At 42.0% G+C, this 24,597-nt stretch overlaps 1 protein-coding gene across 17 annotated transcripts in view; it reads right to left on the bottom strand.

Moving 5' to 3' along the window:
* The window catches only part of Npas3 (neuronal PAS domain protein 3), an 835,955-nt gene that overhangs the window by 432,260 nt on the left and 379,098 nt on the right, over positions 1-24,597 (bottom strand). For 10 of the 17 annotated variants that reach the window (XM_031355466.1, XM_031355468.1, XM_031355473.1 and 7 more), the window contains one exon: positions 5,558-5,640. In XM_031355466.1, the coding sequence (XP_031211326.1) occupies positions 5,558-5,640 (83 nt within the window). The remainder of the gene's footprint in view (positions 1-5,557; positions 5,641-24,597) is intronic. The other 7 variants (XM_031355467.1, XM_031355469.1, XM_031355471.1 and 4 more) reach the window with 1 other exon arrangement.

Below are 24,597 nucleotides of genomic sequence, written 5' to 3'. Positions count from 1 at the left end.
TACCATGGCACATGTGGAGGGCAGAGGATCATCTGTGAAGGCCTTGTGTGTACCATGGCACATGTGGAAGGCAGAGGGTCCTTGTGAAGGACTTGTGTGTACCATGGCACATGTGGAGGGCAGAGGATCATCTGTGAAGGCCTTGTGTGTACCATGGCACATGTGGAGGGCAGAGGATCATCTGTGAAGGCCTTTCTCTCCTTCCACCTCTACATGGGATCTGGGGATTGAAGATTACCAGACTTGAGCAGCAAGCACTTTTACCTGATGAGCCTCAACAGCCCCTGCCTATACTTCCTTATGGAAAGGAAGGCATAAAGTAGGGGCAACAAAGAGAATTTGAACCAAACTCATGCTTAGTCACATGGGTGTTAAACGGGTATATTACGGAAAGGTCCCGTAATAGCCTCTAAATGCTCCGAGATTTTCAGTTGATCTGCCATAAAATGTACAGTCCTCAGCTTCCACCTCCATGTCCTTCCCATCCCTCATCTACCTAACAAATGTTGGAGAAACTGGTCTACTCTAATGGTGGTTGTCAGTGGTAAGGTATGCACAGTGGTTCTTGGGGCACACACTATATAACACTTGACTTTCATCTTACCTGCATGTACAATTACTAAATTATCAGACAGAACAATCAAACATGAAGAGATGGGGAGGGGGAGGAAGAGAGAGAGGGAGAGAGAGAAAGAGAGAGAGAGAGAGACAGACAGACATAGAGACAGAGAGACAGAGAGACAGAGAGACAGAGGGAGAGGGAGAGAGAGAAGGAGAGAGAGGGAGAGAGAGAGGGAGGGAGAGAGGGAGGGAGAGAGGGAGGGAGAGATGTAAAGAGAAGGAGAGAGAGGAGAGTGAGAAGAGAGAATTTTACAAGGTCAGAATCACTACAAAGTTTAGAATTTTTCTCTATTCAAAAAGTACATATCTGATCAAATTTTAAGAAAGCTCACAAAACTCATTTTTCCTGAAATTACACACACACACACACACACACACACACACACACACACACACATACACACACACACACACATACACACACATACAAAATGAGCACTCACTGATGGCATTAAGAAGGGAAATTGGTACAACACATGAGACTTAGCAAAATTACAATACATTCATGCTATTATCTACCTGAATTGCATTTTTTTTCTTTTTTGAGACAGAGTTTCTCTGTGTAGCCCTGGCTGTCCTGGAACTCACTCTGTAGACCAGGCTGGCCTCAAACTCAGAAATCCATCTGCCTCTGCCTCCCAAGTGCTGGGATTAAAGGCCTGAGCTACCACTGCCTGGCTGAACTGTACTTTTATAATTAAAACACACAAACACACACAAGTGCACAATTCTGCTCACAACAGTTGGTATTTGCATCAGAAATGGAAATTTTAGTTATAGTCAAAATACCCAATGCCAGGAAATTGACTAAATAAACTATGGTACATTCATATGATATTTAGATAACGTGAATAATAATGAAAATGATTCAGTATAGCTAGAGGATATGAATAAGGGATACTTATTACATAAATAATGACAGATTTGTGCTTTATTTGTCTATCCATCCATCCATCCATCCATCCATCCATCCATCCATCCATCTATCTATTAAAGCAATAGACTTAGTTTCCAATAAAAAAATGCTTGATTCAGTGAACCTCAACATATAGATGTATTTCTACCATATGCAAAAGTATTTTACCTGGACACCACTTTCTCTGCTGTCATTCTACCCTACCATAACTGACTAGATTCTCTTTCTGTTCCCCTGGACCTTGTTATGCTTTTCTTCTGCACCTCATTCATCTGTTCCATTGAATCAAACCATTGAGTGTTTACCTCACTGAAGGATTTTCATCTACCAGCAGTTATTAGAATTCCTTTCTTAGCAAAATCAAATCCTATGGTTTCCTCCTCTTTTGTGATCTTTCTCTTGCTTAGAAACTGACAGACCTCATGTCCCAGGGATTCTTTTCCTTAACTTCTTTTTCTCTCTAGATCATTCCTACTGGTCTTCAGTACATTCCTCCATTGTAGTTACCAGTCATCTATGCTCCAGTGATTTGGAGTTCCCAGTCCCCCTTTCAGCCCTAGCACTCATAGTACTTAAACTAGGGTCACACCTAGAATTTTAGCTCCTTACCTTATATTAACTCTGCTTTTTGACAGGATATGTCTTGTAAAATCTCTGAGGGATAGGATCTTATCTTAACTTATAGGGTCTATGGTTGTTATTAACCCTGTCCCTTTTATCTTTCCATGATGTCCACATGCCATTGACTGTATCAGTTCTATGTGTTCTTGTCCTTCCACGAGGCTCTACCTCAGTGGCATCTTCATTTTCTGTCTTGAGATACTAGCATTAGGTTCTTAAAACTGACAACCTTCCAGATACCTTGTCTTGATGACTCCAAACCTTTCCTTGTTCCTTCTTGCATGAAAACCTTTCTCACAGGATCTTCACCATTTGAAGAATGAAACTTGCACCTCCTAAGTTAGTTCAACGGGCCTATAACACGTGGTTTGTAGGATATCCCTGCCTTTACCTCTCATGTGCTTCCTGTCCATGTAAAGTGGCCATCATATCAAACATTATTACATTCTCCAAATAAGCCCTTTGGTTATTTGTCTGCATCTCTTTGTATCCCACATGCGCTTTGATTGGAATATTATTTCACTGTCTCTGCTTAAGAAACTACTCATTTATCAACAACAGTGAGATCCCATCTTGATGTCTTATGGGCAGAGTAAAACTTGGATAGTTCCGATTCCTACTATATTCAACTACTATTACATATCTAATTTTAAGAAGTTTCCCTTTTCCCTTCTTTAAATGAATGTAAGCTAATTATAGGCAGTAGCCCCATGTAGTAAATTTTGTATTCCTACTCAATATTTGAAAGTCTGGTGGGATGGTATTACTATAAATCATAGGGTCTGAGATCAGGCCTATAATCTGAATGACAGACATTTTATCAAGAGATATTTTTGCAAGGGATGGAAGGATAAGAAAGGAAAGAAAAATTTCTCTCCACACTCCATCAATCCATTAGAGCCTATCAGATATCTTTTTCAAACAAAATGTATGGACTCATCTTATGCTTTTGCAACACTGATATTTTGGTGTCTCTGGTACTGATATCATTCTGTGGACTGAAGGCTTCCATTGCTAGTTAGGCAGATAACTAAGGAGAGCTTGGCAAAGGCTCTTCTTGCTACAACTACCCTTAAGTTTAGCACAGTAAAGTTCTACATAGAGCACTCTGTCATTCTGAATGGATAAGAATATAAAAAGCATCAACACACCTTCCAAGTGTAGACCAGTGGTTACAATTAAATGATATGAGAAGTTCTAATGTCCATGGCAATTTCAAGATTCTATAACTCACCTATAGTTGAGTGTCTTGCTTATGTGAAACCATATTTACCAAGCCACCAATATATTCCCTTAAAGACAACAGGCTCCAAATAACCCACACGTGTTCCAGTATATGTTGGATCTTTATTGTAGGAGAGCAGTGTTTTCTTTAATCTTCACTCATTCCTCTTCCTTCCTTCCTCTCTTCCTTCCTTCCTCTCTCTCTCTCTTTCTCCTTCTTTCTCTCTTTCTCTCTCTCTTTCCTTCTTTCTTTCTCCCCTTTTTTCTGTACTCTGAGGACAAAATCAATATAGTTTGCTTTACTGAGTTCTTCCAATGTATAGAACAGTCATTACCATCTCTTTTAAGACATGTATTCTCCAAACAATTTCTATGAGTTCTTCAGTGTTCTTCATGTAACACGATTTCTAATGACAGTCTGCTCAGCCTTCCCCAAGTGATACAGGTTTCTCTTATAATAAGCATGGAGTCTAAGGACAACATAAACCAATCACATATACTGAGAAGCCAACAGTCACCTTTTAAAACCTCTATTCCATAAGTAAAGCATGGTGCCAAGCAGATATTTGTGATAGCCACCCTACATGATGTTATTATACCAAATTACAATCAGTTTAAACTCATATTTTTTATGAGTTTTAAATTATTGCAATTCTTAACTTACACTCCTAAAGGAGTCTGAATTCAGAAAACAACACTCTAGGGTTACAGTTTGAACTACCCTCTTATTGATTAAGTGCAGGACTGAACATGTCAGAATCTAATTAGCAATAGTCCTGTGTCACAGAAGAATCCAACAGTATATCTGTCTCAGTCTATATAAAACATGTAATAGAGATTCTGATCCAGAACCAAGTATGTACATGAAAGAAAAAAGATAAAAATTAGAAATTCTAAAGAGAAATGGATCCTCTCTGTATCTTTAAACAAATCTGCCGTCATTGTAAAGGTAACTAAAATGTTATTCTGTATGCAGCATCCTTCATGGTGGATCAAGAAACAATCCGTCTAGTATCAGATATTAATGAAAATCAGAAACAGAATAAACTAAACTAAGTCAAGACATTTCAGTGCTGTATATTTTCAGTTGTGAACTATAATTTCTTCTTACACAATAAAATCCTTGCAGGCAGATGATGAAAAGAACACATTTCTTTACTTGACCCAGCAGACTTGGTAGATGGAGATGGTAGGTGGAGACCAAGAACATTTTCTTTAAACACAAGTGTGCTGGGGAGTGGGATGGTGTGGAATCCTCAATCTACCAGCCAAGAGATTCAAGAACTAAAAAGGTGACTGCACCAAGAACTGATTTTCTCCAACAAGAAACTCAGAATGAATTCCTAGTATATAAAATTTAGGAGATAGCATGCTAGATCCAATCCTACTTAGGGGTATCTTTTGGACTATTCATTTGCTTAGCTCTGAATGGATAAGAATATAGAAAGCATCAACACATCTTCTAAGTATAGACCAGTGGTCCACTGATGAAGACAGAAGCACTAAACACATGGAATAATCTTAAGGTTATAGTAAGATGATTAAATAAGATGCTGACCCAGGGATGAATTTTCTCTGGTGCTAGTGAACTGCAACTTTATCTAGTATGTTTCCCATCTATTTATCATGAAATGTGCTAGCAAAACCACTCACTTTAATATAGACTTAAAAACTCACATTAACTAGTTTTCTAACTTGAGGAGGCATACAGCAGGACTGGAAGCATTTAACAAATACAAACTCAAGCAAAGAACTGAAGTTTGGAGACACATACCCCCCCCACACACACACACACAATGCCACAGTACTTTCACAACAAAACCCTGCACTTTGAAAAGCAATGTGTAGCTCAGAGAACACAAACATATTCGCTTGCAAACACAGCACACATGTGATCACTCCAGCAACAGCCTGTTATGCACACTGTGCATTGACTAAGTGCAATTCATCTAAATTATTACAGCACAGGTAATACTTGCCCTCCCTTTCTTATTAATTTTCCCTCAAGGAATGGCTTTCTAAAAAGGAAAGGAAAGGAAAAAAATCATAAGAATTCATGAATTCCAAGAAAGAATAAAAATAATCAAGTACATATTTGAAACTAAAAGCATGTATAAGAAGATCACAAATATGACATTTCCTTGATAAGATGGAAGAAAGACTTTTTAGAAGTACCTGCAAAATGTGGCTTCCCAAATGTGCTTCAAATACTTCAATGGCCAGTGCGCTGGGGCTCCGCCTTCGTTGTGCACCTATAACTTGAAAGAAAAAAAAGAGAGAGAGAAAAGAAAAAAAATAATTAAGTTGGAGCTCTGATCACAAAGCTTCAATCTACCCCCATGTGCATTAGTGTTCTGCTGTAGCATCAATGAGTTCTGAAAGGAACTCTGGGTCACTGTCAGTTTGGGTTCTGAGTTGTTTGAATATAAGTTTCAGCTAAATATCAACATCTAAACAAATAAACAAACACCCCTGCAAAACAACAACAACAACAACAAAACCCTCCAGACTTAAATTTTTACCTTTTACATATTTTTCCTATACCAAATTAAAAAATATACAAACATTCCTCATTCCTATTCCTTTAGAACAAGTGAGTACAGTTTTTCTCTAAATTATGACATTGTTATTTTTAAGCACCTATAGTAACAATCTCACCATACTTCCACTGCCAGAGCAATATAAACTCCTAAAACCCAAACAGGATACAACTAGTATTTTCTAATGTGTAAGTTTATCACAATTTAGGAAGAGTTACATGTCAGATGACAGATTTCTCATTAAGGAGCTTTTGTACTGGTGTCCTGTCATGAAGTGTGACTTCCATATCTCTGAGTACTCATGGGACTATTCTATACAACCAATGGACCTTGGTCAGTATGCAGCCCCATCAGTAGCTGCTTATGGTCTGAAGATGCCAATCATCACTGTTCTACCTGAGAGACAACTTTCTGGTACCTGCCACTAGCAGAGATCTCAAAACTAAAGTTCACTTCAGATATAGTATGGATGGAATCCAGAATTGAGGGCCCTTTCTTCCCAGTATTTCCAAGGTGCAATGTCAGTTTAATGATCTATAGGCTGCTTCTATTCTTTCTTCTAAGTTCTAGAGAATCATAAATACCCATCTGCCTTACAGAGACCTAAGGCAGGACATGTTCAGAACTTTTCTACATTTCTGACAAGAATGAGTCTCCATGTCTTCCTGCTTCTTTACCTCCACTTAAATTGGAAACAGCATCAAAAGTCTTGGCTTTGTCATACATAGCTAAACCCACATTCAGCTAGTGGACAAGACAATCCTATAAAACTGTACCAGAGGAATGAATGCCACTTCGTTTTGGTGACCTCATTAATCACTCCTACCGAGAGCCAAGTAGGGCTGCCACACTGACCAACAGCACCTGCTCACTGTGTGGTGTAGACGCAGGAAGCCTTGCCACACCCACCAACAGCACATGCTCGCCATGTGGTGTAGACGCAGGAGGCCTGCTCTTAATCATGAAAGGAAGTATCTAAAAGGTATTTTGAAGATAGCATTAGTGCCAAGTGCCATTGTGGCTGCAGGAGAAAAAGGAAAGAGATGTTTTCTCAGTGGAAAAGTGTATAAGCTACAATTGAAGAGTGATGATTATTAAGAAATATTCCAGCTGGAACGCCAGCCCCGTGTCCCTGTGTGCTTCAGAAGAAAAACATGTAACTAATAATTTCCAAATGAAAAAAAAAAAAACCATTTCTCTGCTGAGATTAATCTTTATCCTAGGTGCAGACATAGGATTTGACTTTTTCATATTTAAATATATTTAGGCAGCAATGCTGTGTATGTGTGTGCATGTGCTTCCGATTAATTTTCTATTCTAACATGCACATTACTCCCTTCAAAACTCCTTTGGCATTTTTGATAATGCAGCTGTCTTGCTGAATACTGTTTTCAGTTTCTACAGTGTTAATTGCACATTATGGTAGCTTGGTGTGAATGATCCCACATGAATAAAATCTGCAGCCCTTTTCTTTTCCCCCCAAAGATTATGGGGATGGGTGGCTTTTAGGAGGGAGAAGAGGAGAGCTGAGAAACTTCTCAAATGTCCACTCCCTTTTTGAGGCAGTAATTAGGATTCAGAGTTTATTAATAGTTCAGAATTTGGGGAGATTTTTAATTACAAGGCTCAAAATAAATAACCGCATGTCATTTAAGGAAGGATTACTACTGAAGTTTAGATAACATAGACTACTCTATGAACAGCTCAATAAGGTGCGACTCAAAGTGCTACGACCGCTGACTTTAGAGAGCCCTCCAGCCTCCCGGGGAATGCAAGGAAGCTTTTATTTACTAGAAGGCCCACAAGGCAGGCTCTAGCAACAACAGATGGTGGCTCAAATGCTTCTAGACGCCCAGAAACAGTTGTCTTGAACATACCCCAGGATTATGCAAGCCTGGCTTCTGCTGGCCTCTCTTTTCCTTTTCCTTCACGGGTGCTCAGGCTATCCTCCAAATGGACTTCTTTATCAGGCCTCCAATCCTTGCCTCTGACCCAAGCAGTTACTCTTTGTTCTCCAAATCCTCCGGAAGCCCCAGCATGCATCCCACTAGCACAATATACCAGCATCCTGTAAGTGGTTTCATGCTACTCTACTCAATGGCGTTTTTATGATGCTGGAACTTCTCTTGATTTATCTGTTTTGCACTTATGCAGGTGATGTGGGGCTGTAATGACAGCTCCTAATTTTACAACCAACATAAATATGTTAAACAGGAGCCCATTGTGCCCCTGGTAAGAGACCTGCTTTAACTCTGGCATTATTGGTAACTGAATAGATGTTAAATACGGACTTCTCTGGCACTTCTCCTTTGGTACTCTGCAGTTTGAGAATTGGTGGGCTAGTAACACTGGGACAATGGAAACAGCTATTTTGTTTCTCTGCATTAATCTCACTGAGTCTACAAAGTATTATTGAAGCCCAGAAGAGTTAAAAGGCATGGCCTTAGGTCTGCTGTCTTCAGCACAGTGACCTGCTTTGTGAATATGTCTCTGACTTCTCTGTTCTGAAATGATACACTTTCCAAGTTTGTTTGGTAAGCCCTACACAACAGTGTCAAGGCTTATTTTTCTTTTCCATTTCACCTCATTTATCACTTTATTTAATAAGTGACTACTTTCAAAATCAAAAGAGCACTAAATTAATAAACACATCCATAAGCAGGACATTACTAAATAAATGGAAAATACTTTCCATTGTCTGTGAAGATTGCCACTAACTCACTGACAGAAAGGAGCGATGGATAATTTGAACAGCATATATAAATTGTTAAAAGAAAGCAAGTACATCATATAACTCAACTTAAAACTCCAATCAACATGAGCTAAGTGCCCATTTGGTGTCGAAAAATCTCTAGCTAGGAAGTGGCGACTGGTGTTGGGAATCAGTAAAGACAAGAAAATCTTCAGACACTTAAGACCAGGCCCAGAACAAAATAATCCTAAAAAAAGCACCACCATCTCATATTTTAAAGATGCTAAACTGGAAGCACCCAGAGTTTTAGAGATTTTAAATGGAAGAAATATACAGGGGGAAAAGCATTTTTTTTTTCAAAGACATCAGCATAGGAAATTATAGTCTTGTGTTTCAGAAATCCACAGTTGTTCTAGCCCTCATCAGAAAGAAGACGACATCCAACGAAACTGCCATTTAAACACAGGCTTAAAAACTTTGTACCTCAACCATGTCAGCCAAAATATTCTACTCTGGATCACTTTATAACCATTCATGGTGGTCTCCAAGAATTAATTCTATGCAACAAACACAATCCTCTTTCAAAAATACACCCCCAACACCCAGTCATATCCTGAACTGGTGCTCCAGGCCTCCAGGAATAAGGTGGGGAGGGAGGGCTGGGGATTAGCACTCAGTGGGAGTTTGACCTATTCAGCCAAAAGGTCAACTTGCCATGGAAGCATCCATTAGAAGTAGAAACAGGACAGCTCAGGAGACACACATAATGAACGCAGGGAAGTCATGGGCTCTGGCTGCCTTGAGGCCGGCTTCGCCCTCTCCTTACCTAGCCCTCTACATGTAGAGGGCCTTTCCCAGCATAGTTCATAATGCAAGGGGCAATCACGGGCAGGGAGACGCAGAGAGCCTGCTGCCAGAGGAAGGGTTCACTGGAGAAAAGAGAAAGACCTTCTGCAGTAAAGAGTACAGCACATGAAAAGTAGGCAGTGGTTGACAAGAAGCTCAAAGTTGATCTCAGCCCATTTCCCAATGCTGCCCTTAAGGCTACAGGGAACATCCCAAGAATGGACCCCTCCATCTGGAGAGAAGGTGAGGTCACCTCCCATGTTTTCCCTCTGAATCCTGGAGTCATGGAGCAAGCTCTGGTCCCACACTGAGTTTGGGGGAAGGGAGGCCCAAAGGATGAGCTTGATGGCATCTCCAGACCTCACTCCCTGAGCTGCAGCACTTAGACTCAGCAATGCCAGAGGTTGGAAGAGAGTAGAGGATAGAATGCTTAATGAGCCTTTCCACAGCTACCAGAGAAAAGAAGAGAGATTTTCCTTGAAAAATCTCAATTAGTGTCCCTCACTATAGGGTCAGGGAAGGCAGAAAGCCTTCTCGGGCTATAATAGTTTATAGTGTACAAATCTTTTCTCTGTCCCCTCCCCCTCTCTCCCTATTCCTTTCCTTTTCTCCCTCCTTCCCTCTCTACCCCCTCTTCCTTCCCTTCCTCTCTTCCTCCTCCTGTTCCCCCCTCTCCTTCCCTCTCTCTCTCCCTCCTTTCCTCCCTCTCTCCTTCTCTGTGAGACCACTGAGAACTTTCTACTATCTACATGTAACATTAGATCAATTTCCAATTTTGAGTCAAGTGCACCCAGTTCTGCCCAGTGTCCACAACCTCCCCTATTTAACGAAGTTCTTTTATGCTTTGAGTGTGTGCTTTACATGCAGAGATCACCAGTTTGGAGAAATGGCACTGAAATGGGGCTCAGTATCAGGGTAGCTCACAGCAGTGCTAAGACTACAACTGCAACTGAAAGGCCAGAATACACAGTGGTCTTCTGGTGTAGTCTGGTAAATACTGAAAACAAATACAAGGTTCTCCCAAAGCGCGCCCACCAAGAGTAGTTGCTGCCTTTTAAAATCTAGGTCAGAGAAGAAAAATAGCTATTTCACTGTTAATCAGGCTTCTGAAGGCCTGATTAAAAATAATTACAAGGGCCGGGCATGGAAGCACAACCCTTTAATCCCAGCATTCTGGAGGCAGAAGCAGGCAGATTTCTGTGAGTTTGAGGCTAGCCTGATCTATATAATGAGTTTCAGCCGTGATTACATAAAGGGACTCTGCTCAAACAAATAAAATAAAATAAAGTAAGATAAAATAAAAGTTATGAACTAGAGAGATGGCTTGGTGGTTTAGAGCACTTGCTGCTCTTGCAGAGAACCTAGGTTCAACTCCCCGCACCTACATGGTGGCTCAAAATTATCAGTAACTCCAGTTCCAGAGGACCTGATGCCTTCTTCTGCCTCTACTGACACCAGGCATTAATGAGGTTCACATAGGTCCATGCAGATCAAACACATAAAATAAATAAATCTAAAATAATTAAAAGCAATTATAAGAAATACCCCCACCTTATATACTAGAACAATGCACTCTGGGTTTATTTTAAAACTCATATTTTAATATTTTTTTAAAGTTTTTAAAATCTGAATCCCAGGATGTCTTACACAGTATAGAGTAGTACCAATGGTGGGGCGGGGAGGGGGGGAGCATTTACTCCAAGGAAATAATTGAAACTTTAAGCGGTCTCATGCTAATTGGAAAGTTCTCTGATGCAAAACATTTAAATTTCTCCCGAAATTTAAGTATGGATTGAATGCATTGCGTAAATTTAAGTATGAATTGGGTTCATTGAAAGAATTAGGGCTGATATGCCTGGATGTTTTAGTGCTTACAAATGGGTTGCTGACCTGGGAGAAAGGAAACCTTGCCTGCTTTTCTCAGGAAACCATGCACGTTTTGCTTCAGCTCCCACAGCACCACGTCAACAGCGCTGGGTAGTGAGGAGACTGTTTCTACTTCTCACTTTAGGAACTGACCAGACTTGGATGAAGTTTACAGTACTGTTGGCAATTCTCTGTTTCAGAATGGCACAGTAGGACATTGAAATGGCACCCACACTCCCTATCCTCCCTCACCAGCTTTCTGTGCACTGGATTGCCAACAAACCACAACTTCCTTGCGGTAGAGAGTCTCTCATCAAAATAGTCACTTTCCACACCTCCCTTCTCATTCCCACTGGAGGACATAAGGATTGTAGGTAGGCCTGGCAGCATCGGTAGCTAACAAGATGATAAAGTGGAGTTTGTCCAATGGTCTGGGAAATCCTATATGGACTACTCATGTAAGGGCCTCACATGGTCACTTTATGGGGTGGTAAGCATTTGAGGGAAGAACATACCCTTTCTGGTGACAATGGAATTCTTAATGCAGTGGCCTAAGCAGTGCTTGGAGGGAGAGCACCTGTGGGTAGCCTTCACCACCAAAGCCTATGAGGATATATCCTCTGGAAAAGACAGGCATGACCCACAGCTGGGCTGAGCTTCAGGGAGTGTGGGACATGATGGGTGCCTCAAGAGATGCCAGGACATAGGCGAGGTCATGTTTTACCTTCATAAGACTCTCCAGATAATTCAAATTCCAAGAAGATTATTTTTTAAAATAAACTGTACTTACTACCCAAGCATTTCAATTTAACTTTCTTACTTTAAAACAATTTTATGCATAACTAAAATAAACACACACACATACACACACACACACACATACACACACATACACGCACACGCACATAAGCATGGTACTGTTTATCAAGGACTGCAGAACTACTTAAAGGATAACCAAAGTGTTTTCCTTTAGTTTATATATTGGCTTCATAAACTTGCATTTGGTCGTATTGGAGTGAACAATTACATTCTTTTATACAATGGAGGAAATGAGAGAAACCAACAATCAGTTCCTCCCTGTAGATGCCTAGAAATACAGCAAGAGTTGGACTGTATCCCTCTTTACCTAGAGAAGTTATAAAGGGGCCATAGGATGAAGACTTAGGAGACGGGAGTCTTAAGTTTTATTGCATAAGAACTCAGAAAGAGGACACAACGTCATCATTTATTCTGGCTCAGGAATACTATAGCAAATACAGATTGAGCCCACTGGAAAGCAGGCACTCAGCTGACTTAGGACCCAACAGTCATCCAGTTCCCAGAGGGCTGCAGACGCGTGTAGAAGAGCAACAGGCCTACTTGGCATCCCCACAGAATATACTCAGCTTGCATGGACAGTCAGCAGTTTGGAGAGGCCTTTCATCTACGTAAACTTTTCTTCTTCCCAGGTATGGTGGACAGGAGTATCAAGAGTCTCTCACAGGAAGGCATCACATGTCCTCTATCACATAGTTCTCCAAAGGTAAACAAAGAAAATGCCCTAACTATGGGATATGGATAGAGCATGAGCTTGTCTATCAGCTGTAGGGAAGCACCTTCCACGATTACATCGAAACTTTTCTTAAGAGTATAAAATGTTAGTGGGGGGTGTGGTGTCATAGATTTGGTGCTGTCCTGTGGGAGGGGATTCTTGTTCTCTCATTTTGCAAACTGTTACAAGTCCTTCTGATGAGCCGCTTCCAGCTGCAGCCCTCCTAACTTCAGGGGCACCAGACAGATGCAGGGTCCGCCTCCTTGTCAGAGTGGTGCCCATTACCACTCAGTCTGTGTCAGCTACATGCATATCTTGTGGAACAAAGAGGTCCCATCAGTCACCTTCTTTCATTCAAATCTGGTCATTGGCTCTGGGTTTCCTAGGTTGCATATACAAAGGGGTATGAAGAAACCCCAGATCCACAGGAAGCAGCTTATTTTCTTCTGTGGAAAAAGAAAGCAATGTCTCCTGCCTTCTCAACATTTTCTCTTCTGGTTATCCATTCATGTATTCATTCACCCTTCCCCTCTTCCCACTCTCTCTTTTTTTCCTCTCTTTCCCCTCCTTTTCTCCCTGGCTCTTGGGCCACATCATTGCCTGGCAGCTCCCTGAGTAACTTTTTCTCTGCCAAAGGAACCATCAGTGTCAACAGTTCACAAAGCAGTGGAACCAGGGAAGGCTGGGTCACAAGACACAAGGCTCTGCTTGTAACAGCACCGGCAGCTGCTCTTGAGGCCGCTCTGACTCATTTCCAGAGCTCAGCCATCCTCATATGATAACCCAGTGAAGGCATATAGTATGAAAGGCATTAGTCTCATTGACCTCATGGACACAAGCCTCCATTTCCAATTCTAGAAGCAAGGTAAAAGGCATCCATGAAAAGTATTTGGTGAACCTCTCTTCTCTGTAGGGGCATTGTATTAAAAGACACACTAATGAGAAGATACCATGCTGACTCTTCAGATGATCAGAACACTCCATGGAGACTGACAAGCAAATGAACAAAACACAGAAACTAGGTAAATGAAGCCAGGATGGGGGCAGGGATAGCGGGAGAAAGAATGTCCACAGTGAGTTCACATGACAGATGATTTACAGTAGTCTAACCTCTGGGGGTCCACTGTCAGACACAAAGGCAGCGGCTGTACACACCAGCTTTGGGTCTCTTCATCTTGTTGGCTCCATGTTGCTTTTCTATAGCTATAACACCATGGACTGTCAACCATCAGAGATCTGCAGGCATGGACCTCCATTACACCCCAGCCTTCCTGGGACTCGTGACTGCAGCCAAGTAGTCACAACACTTCACCCAGAAGGACCAATATGCGATCGGTGCTAGCAGACAACCCTAACTTTACAGTTTTATTTTGTTACTTCAGTTCCACATCACTGCTTCTATTGTTGTCTCTGGAGAACACACTGGCTTTAAGCTCAGTACTGTGTGAGGTAACTGAGTCACATGCTAGGTAGCTACATCATCCGGAAGCCTGAGTGGTACAGCATTGCAATGCTCAGGCTCCTTATGAGCGATGCCTGACTCATTTTGGAGAGGCTGCCTGTCCCTCTGCCTAGAGAGGGGGCTCACTGGGAGGGTTCATATTACTGGGAGGCAGCTTTGCACAGAAGAAAGGATTTGGGCTCTGGAGTTAATCAAATCCAGTGTTAAATCCTATTTATCCCAAATTAGCTGGGTCTTACTGGGAAATTAGGCTCCATGGACCTCAATTTCTTCTTCTGTCAAAACAGTCACTGACTCTTATAGCAATTGTAAGGACTTACTATGGGCCCCACCCAACTTTAATTTTCCTAGAACTTATTCACATACTATCTCTCCCTTCCCTAGCTCCTACCTTCACAAGCCAGGGGATTTGGGTTATATTGCTAAAACTCTAGCAGTTAAAATGAAGCCCAGAGCATAGAAGGCACACAATAAATAGTGAATAAATAAACATTTCCCAGCATGGTAGCCAACCCATGGGAGGTGCTCAGCATTCACTTCTTGTTTACTGGAAGCAGAGGCCAGAGCTAACGACTCTTCTACTGACTATCTTCATCCAATAGTTGATGGGAAAAGGAGGAATTTTTCTGTGTATGTTGTCACCAGCTCCTGCCTTTCCTAAAGCATGATGTCATATCTCCAGTGTCACCACACACCCTGTGGAGCCAACTGCAATCAGAGCCCCAAACCAGCACAAACATTTTCCACACACTTGGGCAAAGAGCCAGCAGCAATTCACCAAGTGTCAGCAACTGCCCAGTGAATTCCTTTGAAGGATTCACTCATGCCTTGTTCTAGAAGTAATTGGCGTTCACTTTATGATGCTGAATGCCTCAGACATAATTTGATTAGGTAAACGCATATATCTACCACCACTAGAAACCAAAAACAGTTCTTATAGCCTACCATCTTCCCTCGGGCTTCACGTAAACAAAGACTGCAGGATTATCAGTAGTAATTAGGTATGAGTTAGATTAACAGAAGATCCCCAGCACAGGCAAATTTTGATAGGCTGCAGGGTAGCTTAGGTAAAGTTTTAAAAGGAAACTAGAGATGGGTGCCATTTGGATTATGTGAATCTGTCAACAGGTTCACAAGGTAAGAAGACTTGGAACCAGGGCAGCCCTGGCAGATATGTTTGGGTATTTATCACTCCCATGAAATAAGAAATTTTGACCTGTAACTTAGATTCAAGGCTGACCTCAAGCCTTTAGGGAAAGGTTTCAGAGGTTTCCAACATCTTTCTCTGAACGATAAGGCTGCTTCAGCAAACCCTCGTCCAAACACAGTATCGAAACATAAAGCTTTGTGCATGTAATTATAGAGACTTCCACAGAGAGCCAGCCACAGATCTCAGGTCAAGAATTCCTGCTTCAGACAAGAACCAAATCTTCACATAGACCCTGCACCATCAGCAGGACTGAATAACTGATTCGCTGGATGAATGAGTAAGTAATCAAATGAATGAATGCAAGGGGGTTCGGAGACAGAATATACAGCTAAGGCAGACACTTGTATTCTGTGTGGAGACTGGGAGACTGAAAGAAGCAGCCAGTTAGTGGGTTTATTCACAAAAATTGCCTTGTGGAATTATCCACAGCTCCGCCCCTTCTAAATGCAGACAGAGCGAGGAAAGGGAAAAGGGATAATGAAGGTTTGCAAATGAAGTGGGGCACAACTGTGCAATCAATCAACATTTTCTGAAAAAGAATTTGCATCCCTTGCCAAAAATCTGAACTGAACAACTGAACTAGAATTCTGATGAGAACGGACTTCGCCACTAGCCAGTCCTTTTTATTCAGCCTCCAGCTGCCTTGCCTCCCTTTCCAGAAAGTCATGGGTCTCCTCAGTGTGGAAGGTTCAAACATGGGAACATGTGTCAGCGTGTTGGTTCTTTTCATAAACCTTTATTAAGGATTTTCTGTGCCAGGCATTGTGTTAGTTGGAAAGAACGTAAATCAGTGGTTCATGGAAGTATCTGCTGAGGGCCTACTAAGTGCCAGGCATTGGGCCATCAAAGACTGAATGAATGGAAGGAGTAGCTCTTCATTGTTGTGGAGAAGCTGGACCACAATGGCAACTATAATGCACAAATATCTGCATACGAGAAGCAGGGAGTTATAGTGCAAAAAGAGATAGAGGAAGAGGTTCCAGGCATCTATGTACAGGCGGGAAGTCAGAGAAGGCCCTCCAGGAATACAATATTCAAGCATCGCATGTAGAAGAGATGTAAGGTCTCGCTAAAGGAGGAGCAGATCTGAAAGGTCCCTACATGCGAGAAGCTTGGCAGGTTCCAGAGTTTGACTAGTAAGCAACCCTCTCAAGGATATAAAGCCTAGGAGAGGAGAGGGGAGGGGAGGGGAGGCGAGGGGGGAGGAGAGGAGAAGAGGGGAGGAGAAGAGTGATTTGGCTGACTCGGTAGAGTTCAGAGAAGAAACATCCAACTTTAGTGAAACTGCAAGATTAAAAAAGGAGAAGAGATAGTTGGGATATGAATAATCTCAAATCTTTCCAGGCAAACAAGGTATGTTTTTATTGTGGTGGTGGTGGCAGGGTGACTGTGTGCAGAGAAAGAAAGAGCATGCCTGAGATATGGGAGATTTCTGCACAGAGGAAGAAATGACAGAGGGTATCTGCCTGCCGCCCCGGTCAGAGACCGCCTGACAAACACTGCAGAGGACATGACAGTCTTCATAGGGATGCCCTCAGAAAGTTTGAGGAGGCCTGGATGGTGGGGGAAGACCTGAGCTGTAATATGTTAGCAGGAGGGTGAGGAGAGGGGAGGCATGTGTTTGAAAGAAAGCTGAAAGCATTGCTTTTGCCAAATCTGAACAGGAAACGGAGAAGAGTTGTTACTCCTACTGAGTAGCAAGGGATTAAGTTCTGAAGGTATTTAACAAGCAGAGTTGGATAGCTTTGTGATCAGTAAAGAAAGCATGGGCTGCTGAATGGGAGGCCTCTTCAACACTTGTTCATCATCATGCTCAGTGGGCTGAGGCTCAGGATTGAGTTTTTACTAAGAGATGATTATTACACACATAACACACACCACGATGACCACCACCCCTACCATAAAAGTAAAATAAAAGTGTCTGGACAGAGTCTTGGTAGATGGCATAGTCAGTAAAGTACTTACCACGTAAGCATGACCACAGGATGGGGTTCATATTCCTAACACCCACATTAAAACCCAGGCAGAGCAGCACACACCTGCAGAACTAGCGCCACAGCTGGAGATGAGGAGATAGGAAGATCCCTGCAGCTCCTTAGGAGCCTGTCTGTCCAAACTAGTTAGCTTCGGGTTCAGTGAGCGACCTTTTTTTCAAAAGTAAGGTAGGGAGTAATTGAGGGAGACACCTGATGCCAACTCTGATCTCTCCACACATGCGTGTGCATACACATGTACACACATACCCCACCAAACATGCACATACACCAAATAAAAATGCAATAAATAAATTAAAATAAATAGAATGTTTATATCCTGAGAGAAAGGGAGAGAGAGAGAAAGACAGAGGAAGAGGGAGAGAGAGGGGGACAGGGACAAGGACAGGGACAGGGAGAGTAAGAGGGAGAGCAAAAGCAGTATTCTATAGTGTAGTGGCCCAGCCAGTCCAGAAGAGAGCTCAAAACAGAAGTTCTAGTTGAAGGTTAACCAAGACAATGATCTAGGATCCATGCTCACACGTAAGCTATGCCACAGGAAGCTTCCTGGCTCCATCTAAACTCAATGCAGCATGGTTCCCCTGGTTTGACTTTGTGGTGCTCTAAATGAGAATGTCCCCTACGGCTCAAGTATTTGAACAGGTGGTCCCCAGTTGGTGGCCCAATTTGGTAGGTTTAGGAGGTGTGGCCTTGTTGAGGGACTTACATCAGTTGAGATGGACTTAGAGAGTTCAAAGACTCATAACATCCCCAGTTTACCCTCCGCTTTCTGCCTGCAGTTAGAAATGTGAGCTCTAAGCTTGCTGTTCCTGTTACCATGTCTTCCTCTTGCTGCCACAGTGAACTATCCCTCTGGAACTACCCCAATAACCTTTTTATCCATGAGTTGTATTGGTCATGGTGTTTTATCACAGCCATAGAGACATAACTGACATAGACTCCATTTTGTTCCTAGCTGCCGTGCAAGCTCACTATTTATGATCTGCCTCACTTTTCCTTCTCCCCTGTGTACACAGGAACTCAGTCAAGGACCCTGGTCTCCACTCATGAATTGGATTTCCTGCCAGTCTCACAAACGCATGGAAGTCCTTATGTGTAAGTTTATAAAGATGCCAAAAATGCCCCCCCCCCAAATTCAAGACCTCAGTTTGCAATAGTCATGCCTTAAGGTTTGCTCCTCACTTCATCCTATCAATGTGGCTCACCCCTTCAATCAGCACAGATGCTTCGCTCTTGGTTCAGTAGGCCCCTGGTTTCTCTGTCATTGTGTCCTTTGCCATGGCAAAAGCTTTACATGTCATAAATAGATGCGTGATCTAGAATTGCTTTTGGAGTCCCTTCAAATCTTGAATCACAAAAGCAGTAAGTATTACTTCCTTCCCGCCAAAAGCTGTCAGATCCTCATAGCCAAATGTTGGAAGAGGTTATTAATGTACCCAGGTGTGACCTAAAAGAATATTGAGTGATCAGGGAAAACTGGAAAGCATTGTATCTGTTGGGAAAAGCAGTTGAAAGGGTGAAGCATTAGCTCATATCCTTCTTGCATAATTTAATGACTTTGGATTAAGCCAGTGAAGAAAAAATTGGGGGGCTGTCCTGTGAGGACAGAAGGCTTGGCTTCCTGAGAGTCCCTTCTCAGCCACAACTGCCTCACCTCTGCTGGAGCAGAGAAAGGTGATTTTTCTGTAATCTCCAAAACTACTGGTCTATTACCCTCATTGTCAGGATTCAGGAAGCAATATCGACTTCTCTCCCTTTAAGTGTGTTCTCCTCCAATTCTCTCCACACAGGCTGCTCCGAGGCCTTTTGAGTCCCTTGAATTCTTAGACTGACTTCTTTTTCTTCATTATTAATGTCATTGCTCTTTTGCCTGTTTCTACAGACTTCCTCCACAGTCAGGAAGAATGGTTAAGGCATGGTGGGTCTTAACTTTGTTTGTACTGTATACAAGACAGCGCTCCTATGGAGTTAACTGAGGCTTAGCTTTGACCTCTGCAATTTCCTTCCCAGGACCTTGAAAGTTTCATTAGTCCATACTTACAATGACTTAGGAATACCAAAAAAAGTTGAGAAGGCAGTTGTAATTCATAAAAGCCCAATTCTTCAAGTTATCTACCTTTATTTCTCTCAGCAGTTCATGAGCGGGCGATACCAGATAAGACACTCAATATCCTAGCCTTAGCTTCTCCCTGCCCTACGGTGAGGCACTAATACCCTGGGGAAAGAGCTACAGCAAGGTCAAATGCCAGGGCTCATGACAGCTTTCTAGCACATACCTAACAAAGTACATGTTAGTCCTATATGACTTTTTAATCTTCCCGTAGCAAATAATATTGTGTGCTGATAAAGCTTTTGATATGAAGAATTAAAGAATGTCACCAGTGTGCTTACGCACAAACACCTCTTTCTTGTTATTTACTAGGTTGTATGTGATATTGGGTCAGCTAGGAAAAAAAAATCTCAGAAATATGATAGCCCCCAAAATAAACTTATTACTTACCATTTTAGCCCTTTTTTCAATAATTCAATGAGCTATGATGTGCAAAAAGGCTACTATGCTGACCCAGTGCTTAACAGGTATCACTAATTGAGTTCCTCTGCTTCAAAGGTACATATCCAATTGTCATGTCACTTAAAATATAACCCTGAAGGTTTTACAGCATCAGTCACAGATTACAAATAAGAACAGTGAATGGTTATTAGAGAAAGGCTATCTTTGACAGTATACTACAGATCTTGAGCAAAATAATCTTTCTTGAAAATAAAGTTGAAGTTGGTATCTGGGGTTGTCTGAGGGTGTATATACATTTATGTATACATGTGTTCATGCGTTATATTTATTTGCACATTTTAAAATTTTCACATACGGTGCCATTTCCAAAAATTAGAGATGGCGGGTACTGGGTGGTTTGACTAAATCCTCCCACCCAGTGCAGAGACATGTATGTAAATATTCTTACCGGGAGTAGGAAAATCAGCTCAAGAACTCCATATACACATGTTAGAGTTAAAAAATTTTAAAAATTAAAGTGATTGTGAATTAATTTTTGTTATTATTATATTTTATGTGTAAAGGTGATTGTTTTTTTTTTTAAGTACATTTTGACCAGGAGCTTTTTTTAACCAAGTCTCTATATATGTCAGTCAAACAGAGCTTGGCCAGCTTGCATGGAGTCTATTAAAGAGGGAATAAGGTTCATGAATTTCAAGCATGGAGGGCTCTAATTACCTCATGCTCAAACTTTAACTACAAAACTCAGATAAATTGCTGCACTAAACCCATCGAGGATCCTCTACCTGATTGGCGCGGGAGCATCTGAAGCTCAGCGAAGCTGATCCCAGTGAGCATTTGCAAATCAGTCCCTAGGGACCACGTCCTGGACCTGTCCCTAATGAGTATGTAGGCATTACTTGGATGTTTTGGTAAAGCTACCCGGTAAATTAGGCCATCTGAAATTTTATTAGCCACAAAGCCTTACAGCAGCCAGTCGCCTCAGCCAGGGATGCTGGGGGAATCGCTACTCTTTAAAGGATCTTCTAACCAGGTACCACGAATCTGTTGCAGGTCCTGGCTGGCAGTGGAAACATTAAACTAATTGGCTAATAGTTGCAGCTGTCTCTTCAGTGCTTCTGTGCTTAGAGGTGTGACCCTGTCTCGAACCAATTTATGTAGACCCAGAGGGTGGTCCTATATTTATCCTAGACTTGTGTATGAATTAAATTCAAAAGGAAAAGAAGCAGCTGCATCTCTCTGTATGTCACTATAGTGTGACACACTGAAACCCGAGTTCGTGGACTGACAGCCTAAAAGTTGGAAGACAGCAAATACCTGAGGCAGAGAGAACTGGAGAAAACAAACGCTCTTCTCAAATATTCAAGACATCCATATTTTGCCCAAAGAGGCACAGAGGAGAAATGTGGCTTTTTCTCTGCCTGGTCTAACACCCACCATGGCTATTTATCTAGTAACAAACTTTTATAGACGTGAAATATTTGAAGAAGTCCTTTAGAAATGGCCTGAGGTGATTTCAAACTTAACAGACCCTGGCCCACCAGAGCTCATTACAGTGAATTTTATAACAAAGTGCCTTCTACTTAATTTTCAGAGCCTAGCCAAGCGTAAGAGAAACGCAGCTGCATTAAGCGCAATTAATGGTACAATAAAAAGCAGTAGAGGGCTGTTTAACACCCAAGAAACAGCAGTAAACACTGGCTTCATGCTCTCCTACAGGCAGTCATGTGGCAAAGGACCTGGGGTGTGAGACTTTCCTACCAAAAGGGTAAATGCCTCTTGCTGCAACAAAGCAAGTCCTTCAACCCCTCCTCTCCAACAGCCTACAAAAGGCTAGAAAGTTGCTCCCTCCAGTTACACCACCAGTATCCTCATTCCCTTTGTGCAGGAGCCCAACACAACAAGCTCATATTCCCATCCGTGAGGGAGAAGGACAAACTAAATTGCACTAAAAAAGAGTCTAATAGCAAGTGACTCATACCATAGAAAATGATTTGGCTTCATAACTAACAAAGTTGACTGGCCAATGACGGAAAAAGGAAATGTCTTCAATCAGAACAGTTTTCAAACAAACCAAAAAAAAAAATTAGTTTATGGGCAAAAATAATTATAATGATGTTTGCAAACCTCTTTAATGATGAAAAATCACCACTTAGAATTTGAATATGAGAGACATCCAAAAATAAACAAAAGCCCCAGTGGTTGGTATGGTGGTGACTGCTGGAGGATTTGTCAGTCAGTCAGTGAGTTTGTCAATGACAGTGTGCAGTCACTGGGTCTGGCTGCATATACAGGTGGTCCAGGGAAGAGCATCCATGGACCTATTAGCCACAAACATGACAAAATACTCTTATGCAACATAGGCAGTACTGACACCCAATATTCACACATCCTTCTGTGTGCTTTTAATCCTAAGCTACTTTCAGCAACTCAAAAATTTAAATACTAGGTAAACAATTGTCACACTATATTATTTACAGAATGACAAAAAATGAGATGACATGTTGATGACTGTCATAAATGTATTTCAAATATATTTTTGTTTGCATCTTGGAGAATTCATGGACAAAGAGCGTGCGGATCTGGGGAGCCAGGGGTATTCAAGTTACTCATGAACACAATCATTTTGCCATGGGAAGCAGTTGATAATAACTGCAGTCTTAGCAGCCCAGTCTGAACGTGGGATCCTGTCTTTTCTATTGCCATGTCTGAATAAATTTGTTGTTTGTGCAATTTGAATAAGGTAGAAAATAAAGCTAGTTTTGAAAAAAAAAACTCTCCACCAATGGTCTAAGAACATGGCTAGGTGCTTGAGCATGTGACTAGTACTCATGAGGCTCTGGATTTGAACCCAACACTGGGGGGTGGGAAGGGGCTAATGATGCCAACAGGGGAAAGGAAGGAAGAGGTGGAAGGAAATGTTGAGGAAGGAGAAGGAAGCCCCACAGTAGCACATGAAAGCTGTCTCTTATAGCACAGGCATGGCTGGCTAGCCTGATACAGAAAAAGTGTCAGACATCTCCTGACGTCGTTTTGCGGAAAATGAGCTTCTGACCTTGAACAAAAATCTCCTGAGAACATTCACACCTACTCTGCTTCCTCTATCCTCTAGTACTGAGTCTTGGTTGAAGGTACTCATGGGCCATGAGAGGTGCCAGAGAGCTCCATCAGCTGTAGAGGATACAGGTGGGACCTCAGACTGGCAGGCAGCAGGGCCTGCGTCTAGGTGGTGTCCCTTTAGTGATGCCCAACTATATCTCTCCTCCTAAACAAAATCAGAGTTCCGGGGGCAATCTAGCTGGTAAAGGATCCTACCACCTGAGTCTTATCCTTAGAACCTCTAGCCTCTGAATGGAAGCTATGGCATGCACCAGTGTACAGATATGCATGGAATACCCAATATATAAAATAATAGTTAAAAATATCTTGTGTTGGAATTCTGAATACTCCCTGGGTGAACAAAAATATGCATCTCAAGGCAGATAAAGCACTACAAAAATGGTATGAGCAATGCCAACTTTGCAACTGCAGAGACAGAAAGAGGCAGAGCAGCTTGGGCCTGGGCCACTGGGCCTGGGAATGGGTGAGCATAGTGAGCTACTATCTGAACATGGGCGTGTTTGCAAAAGAATTCGGCTATATTTTACTCTTCAGAAAACATACAAAACAAGATACATTTTTCAAAAATGTAGTTCTCTCTGTTTCTAAATGACCTAAATTTGGCTAAAAATAAGTCATTTGCGCTAATAGTTTCCAAATGAGGTATTCCATTACTAGCCCTCTCTCCTCAGAATGTCTGCTCAATCCTGCTGTTATTTTCATGAAAACTGGCATCAACAGCTTCTCTATCAATGTGGGGTTTAAAGCAGTGTATCCATCTGCAGATAAGGCTGGATGGAGAGCTAACCCAGGCCTATGCCTTGTGCCTTACTCCTGCCCACACTGAAGAGCCCCACACTGCAGGGGAGAGGAGTGAACATTCTAGAAGAAGCAGGCCAACTGAGATGGCAGCCATGGATTCTGCTATTTACCGGCTGAGGCTTTAGGCCACTTACCGAGTCCTGCGAAGGCTTGCATTTCTCCTCTCCAAAGTGCTTACTTTCTGGGCTGTTGTGGGAATTCCAGGATGCAAAGCATGGGCATGGCACGCTCAGGTGCGGATTTCCTATCCGCTTCTCTCCTACCGTAGAACTCTTGGAAATCGGGCTTCTCCCAGGAGGACAGACTCCTCCTGCCTAGCCTTCCGGGGTTGCCGTCACTCTATTCTCTTGGCTCAGACTACCTGTCAATCTGATGTCAGCTCATGTACACCCTGTCATTCCAGCATCGCCAAGTGAACCACCCTTCCACCCAGGCAGCGTGAATAGTTGGAAGACATCTTGCCCTGCTCTGAGCACTTCACACATATTCCAGACTGTTCCTTCTAGCCTACACTCTGAACCTTACCTGTAATTTCCTTTATTGAGGTTATTCATACATACAACCCCAAATACCAATAGGTATCCTTAACTTAACTATTCTTCCCGAATACATCTAAGAATTGTTTTTTTTTTTTTTTTTTT

Source organism: Mastomys coucha, unplaced genomic scaffold (assembly GCF_008632895.1).
Source record: "Mastomys coucha isolate ucsf_1 unplaced genomic scaffold, UCSF_Mcou_1 pScaffold6, whole genome shotgun sequence".
Classification (NCBI taxonomy): domain Eukaryota; kingdom Metazoa; phylum Chordata; class Mammalia; order Rodentia; family Muridae; genus Mastomys; species Mastomys coucha.
Note: the sequence above shows the minus strand (reverse complement) of the source record. Positions and strands in the feature narration are given on the sequence as shown.